The sequence below is a fragment of the Hoplias malabaricus genome, unplaced genomic scaffold (genome assembly GCF_029633855.1).
Source record: "Hoplias malabaricus isolate fHopMal1 unplaced genomic scaffold, fHopMal1.hap1 scaffold_426, whole genome shotgun sequence".
Taxonomy (NCBI): Eukaryota; Metazoa; Chordata; class Actinopteri; order Characiformes; family Erythrinidae; genus Hoplias; species Hoplias malabaricus.
In genome coordinates, this window is record NW_027100987.1 from 16,912 (window position 1) to 22,430 (window position 5,519).

At 46.6% G+C, this 5,519-nt stretch overlaps 1 protein-coding gene across 1 annotated transcript; it reads right to left on the minus strand.

The window, feature by feature from the left end:
* Nucleotides 1–539: 539 nt before the first annotated feature.
* On the minus strand, nt 540–4,658 carry LOC136683853 (receptor tyrosine-protein kinase erbB-4-like; the record flags this gene model as incomplete). The annotated part of the gene is made up of 5 exons (XM_066659038.1): nt 4,600–4,658; nt 4,150–4,330; nt 3,929–4,051; nt 3,410–3,508; nt 540–725 (listed from the first exon to the last, which is right to left on the minus strand). Coding segments are annotated over exons 1-5 (648 nt in total), but the record flags the coding sequence as incomplete, so codon positions are not given.
* Nucleotides 4,659–5,519: the final 861 nt, after the last annotated feature.

Here is a 5,519-nt window from a genome sequence, read left to right on the forward strand (position 1 = left end):
TGAATTGATTACATTTTACAGATTAATTTACCAGATAAATCAGGTAGCTGTTGGTGCTTTAAATGTTAAACAACGTGTCCACAGGTCTTCATGAAAGCGTAGCTGTGTCCCAATTGCGCACTTATATGTAGTACGTAGAGGTAGTTACATATGAAGGAATCCACAGTTCATACTTATGCAACTTGATTTTGGTAAAGTTTCCAATTTCCATTGTCATAGCAACAGTTAATCAGGTCCTGTTAGTAAGAAAGTGTGTAGTATGTTAATAGTTAGTGTACTAGCCTGCCCAACTCTTTTAAGAATAGTACATAGTGCATATAATATAGCGGATAGCATTAGTGTGTAGTAAACAATTAGGATGCAACCCGTGTTTAGCAGGGTGTAGATTCGCCACAAGGGGGCAGCAATAAACACATGTAAGCTCATGTAAAACTTTCGTAGTAAGGTCCTCCAGCTTGAGCGTCACCTGACTGAATCCTGAGTCCCCACAAAGCACCACAAGCCTGGATATCTGAAAACTCCTCAAACACATCTCTTACCTTGGCGATCTGCACACACCAGTTGAGCAGCAGCTGCGAGCCGATGTTGTCCTTGTGCTCGTGGACGTAGTCCAGCAGGCAGCCGTGGGGCATGAGCTGGGTCACCAGCTGGATGGTGGGGCTCAGACAGACGCCCAGAAGACGCACCAGGTGGGGGTGCTCCATGCTGGCCATGATCAAGGCCTCCTGGAGGAGACACAAACTAAACTAAGACCCAGATGAACCATATATACACATACACCGCCAAGCACCGGGAAAGACACGCTCATGTACGGACCTGTAGCATCATGTGGTCAAAACTTATATCCTAGGTATGTATTGTGTGTATGAAAGTACTTATATTTCATTATATGGCCTGTATGTGTAAGTTTTTACTACCTAGTGGGGACCTGAAACATGACGACAATGTGCCAGTGCTCACGGTATCAGAAGGCACACTGGGCAATGTAAATACAGCGTGTATACAAAGATACATTTCCAGACTGAGTCTACAGTGTGCAGTTCCAGTGCATGGGCCTCCACAGGGTTTCAGGACATTGGGATTTATTAGCTGCTTTATACAGTGTTGCATAATACAGTCCTCAGAGTGAGCTAAGACTTTCAGCGCACTTTCAGAGGCTCTAAATCAGGCCTAATATCAGCCACTGGAGGTGAAACATGGCCACAAGACTCTAAATCGTACACTCCTGAGACCATCTATCATCCCCTCTCCCTCTCAACACAGCCCCAGCCACACACTCTTTCTTCTCCCAGCGATTGGGAGAAATCGTGTGTGTGTGTGTGTGTGAGAGGTGCCATCTGTCCGGTGAAGTTAACATCTGAGGAAAACAAAAGAAAAATACAGAAAGACTCCAAGACATTTATCCAAACCCGCGCATGCTAAAGACTGACGTCCATCAGTCTGAGGGAGGATCTGGAAATGTTATCGGCCACGAACAATGGAGTGAAGTGAGGCTGAAGCTCAGAGGGCTGTGTGAATGCAAATTAACCTCCATTTTGTTTCTTCAGTAAAACAAAAAAAAGGAAAAAAAGAGAATGCTAAAAAATTGGAGGGCAGCCGTGGGCCTAAACTTTAGGGAAGTGAGCATGAGACTGAACGCTCGCTGGTTACATCATCTTTACCCAGCAGAGACATGGGAGTATGGGGAGTGAAGGACTCTTCTCTCACAGCCATGACTGAAGTGCCCTTGAGAAAGGGCCCTAAACCCAACTGCTCCCTGGGCACTGTGATGGCTGCCAGCTTTTCTAGGTGTGTGTGTGTGTGTGTTCACTACCATCAGTGTTTTAAAAAAGCATTTTAGTTTTGTTGTACTGCTGTGCAATGAGAGAGAGAGAGAGAGAAAAGAAGTTATTATTATATTATTATTGTTGTTATTACTATTATTATTACTGTACAGTAGAAAGAGACCAGGTCTATTCTGGCTCAGAGCAGTGAAGGGTTAAAGAGACTACTGCAGTATGAAGGTACAGGTAACATATCATGGAAAAGGTCACTGAAAATAATGTGCAGATGAATATTCCACAGGGTGGATTAGAGTGTGTGTAAATATCACTGAAAATAAAATACATCTGAACCATGTGTGTATCTGTGCTGCAAAGATATCACTGTCCTAATATCTGAACAATCTCTCTCTCTCTCTCTCTCTCTCTCTCTCTCTCTCTCTCTCTCTCACACACACACACACACACACAGCCCATTATCAGTCTACTCTACACAGAATCACACTCCTGACAGTTGTATAATGAACATTCAAACTGCTGTTACTGAACAGCTTGAAGCGTGTTGGAATGTGTGTGTCTCTGTGTGTCTGTGTGTGTGTGTGTGTGTGTTGCGATTTGATTGCAGTTTAAATAAAGTAGCTGTGGGATTTGTCCACTCCTCAGAGGGAAAGAATAATGAGAGAGAGAGAGAGAGAGAGAGAGAGAGAGAGAGAGAGAGAGAGAGAGAGAGAGAGAGAGAGAGAGACTAAATGAAAAAAAGAAAATTGAGAAAAAGTGGAGATGAGAGAGATAAAGAAAAGAGAGAGAGAGAGAAATAAAAGTGTGTGTGTGTGTGTGTGTGTGTGAGAGAGAGAGAGAGAGAGAGAGAGAGAGAGATAAGAGTGTGTGTGTATGAGAGAGAGAGAGAGAGAGAGAGAGAGAGAGAGAGAGAGAGAGAGAGAGAGAGAGAGAGAGAGAGAAGAGAGAGAGACAGAGAGAGAGAGAAACTGAAATGACAGGAGGCCTTCAGGAAACTCCCTTAGTCTCCCTGCACTCCCGCTGATGGCGTGTATCCCATAGTCACGTTAATGCCACGAGAACGGTCGCCATGCCGACGGGGAGGAGTTCCCATCAGAGCGGGAAACACCCTGCTGTTGGTGTGTGACACAATGTTCTCAAGCACTTAAGACAAAGCACAGACCTCAAACCACATGTGTCTATTACACAATACTCCACGGGGTCTGAGACAAGGGCGTGTTTACAGTAACAACCCTTTAACATCATCCATAGTACTAATTAATATTCATAAGGCACAGGAGTGTTCCTCTAACCTTACCTTCACCCTAAACCTCACCCTAACCCAATACACTCATAAAAGAAGACTTGGTTCTCACAACGTGATATACACCAGGTAGACACACACACACACACACTCCACAAGCACACACTCTCACACACTCATATCCTAAAAGGCCCTCTTTAAGCAGTCAGAAATAGAGAGGGCTATAAATGGGTCTCGGCAGCGTTTCATGGCCGTTGCATCATCTCTGAGTGAAGAGTCATTTTGGGGGTTTTTATATTTTTATGTTTTTTTCCTTTTGAACTGAACGGAGCTGAATGCGAGCTGACTGAGGCAGAGTGAGCGCCACGGGCCTGAAGATATCACTCACATCCATAAACTCCACGTTGGCTTTAGGGCCAGTCGCTTCGTTCAGGATCTTAATGGCCACTGGGATCTTCACCGTCTCACCCTCGGGCACCCAGATCCCCTGAGAGAGAGAGAGAGAGAGAGAGAGAGAGAGAGAGAGAATGAATTGAACACAGCAGGGTTCTCCAAAGGTTCAGCACATGGAGTTCCCACTAATGAAGACATAAACTTTCCACAAGTAGTTTATTAGTACATAATATTTTAATCATCATATCTCATTTATAATGTCAATAAACTCAACAGTACACCTGTGTATATACTTTATTAGCCCCTTGTGCATCAATGGTCAGGACAGTGTCGCTATGACCTGGGCTATGACACTGGCGAGTGGATCAGACACAGCAGGTGCTGCTAGAGTTTTTAAACCCCTCAGTGTCACTGCTGGACTGAGAATAGTCCACTAACTAAAACATCCAGCCGACAGCGTCCTGCGTTCACTGATGAAGGACTAGAGGACGACCGACACAATATCAATAATGACCTTGTAAACAGTGCCAAAAGCTCCAGCGCCCAAAACTTTCACCCTCTTCAGCTCTGTTTCCTTCAGGATGCGCAGCTGAGCTTGATTCGGAGCCGTTCCACTCGGGGTCAGGGGCTCCACCAGCTGAGACAGAGGGACAGACAGACAGACAGACAGAAGGCAAATTCAGAAAAAGCCAGTCACATTAACACCTGCACACAAGAGCATTCAAATCCACTGACACTAAGCAGGTTTGGATACAAGACCTCCCAGGAATACTCGGGGGACTGCTGGAACAGGGCAGTTGAGGTGCTGTCTCTTTGGACTGTGTGGATCCCAATGCCTGAGTGCGGTGACAGGGACACTGTACTGAACAAAGGGCTCTGTCCTTCAGATGAGATGTAAAACTGAGGTAGAGAGTCTCTGAGGTCATAAAAGATCTGGGGGTGTAACTATTATTTAACATTTACTCATAATGACATTCTATTAGGCTGTTGCTTTTGTTAGTTTGCTGCTCATTTAATCAGCCACACAAATACTTTAAGCTCTGTCCACAGTGTGTGAAAAAAGCTGAAGGCTTCACGTTAAAGGACACTTTAACATCTGTATTTGAGTCAGAAGCCTGCACTCATGGATTCAGAACAAACAGGTGGGGTTCATGTAATTAGGGGTTAGGGGACCGAGCTTAGTACCGGAAGGTCACCGGTTCAATCCCCAGGACTGGCAGGAACATCCATGGCTGAAGATCCATGCCCTTGAGCAAGGCATTGAACCCCCAAATTGCTCCCGGGTGTGTGTGTGTTTGTTCACTGCCACAGATGGGTTAAATGCGGAAGACACATTTCTTTGTACGTTGTACAGTGACAAGTAATTGCACATTTCATTTCAGCACCCTGTGCCCCTGGGAGACTCCTCTTGTGAGGGAGTCCTCTGGTGAGGCAGGGAGGCATTCCCTCGCTTAAGGGCAAGGTCTCCCTGTTCCTCCAGGTTCGTGTTCCACAGGGTGTGAGGCATTCCCTCGATTAAGGGCAAGGCCTCCCTGTTCCTCTAGGTTTGTGTTCCACAGGGTGTGAGGCATTCCCTCGATTAAGGGCAAGGCCTCCCTGTTCCTCCAGGTTCATGTTCCAGGGTGTGAGGCATTCCCTCGCTTAAGGACAAGGCCTCCCTGTTCCTCCAGGTTTGTGTTCCACAGGGTGTGAGGTATTCCTTCGCTTAAGAGCAAGGCCTCCCTGTTCCCCCAGGTTCGTGTTCCACAGGGTGTGAGGCATTCCCTCGATTAAGGGCAAGGCCTCCCTGTTCGTCCAGGTTCGTGTTCCATAGGGTGTGAGGCATTCCCTCGATTAAGGACAAGGCCTCCCTGTTCCCTCAGGTTCGTGTTCCACAGGGTTTGAGGCATTCCCTCGATTAAGGGCAAGGCCTCCCTGTTCCTCCAGGTTTGTGTTCCACAGGGTGTGAGGTATTCCTTCGCTTAAGAGCAAGGCCTCCCTGTTCCCCCAGGTTTGTGTTCCACAGGGTGTGCGGTATGCCCTCGCTTAAGAGCAAGACCTCCCTGTTCCCCCAGGTTTGTGTTCCACAGGGTGTGAGGCATTCCCTCGATTAAGGGCAAGGCCTC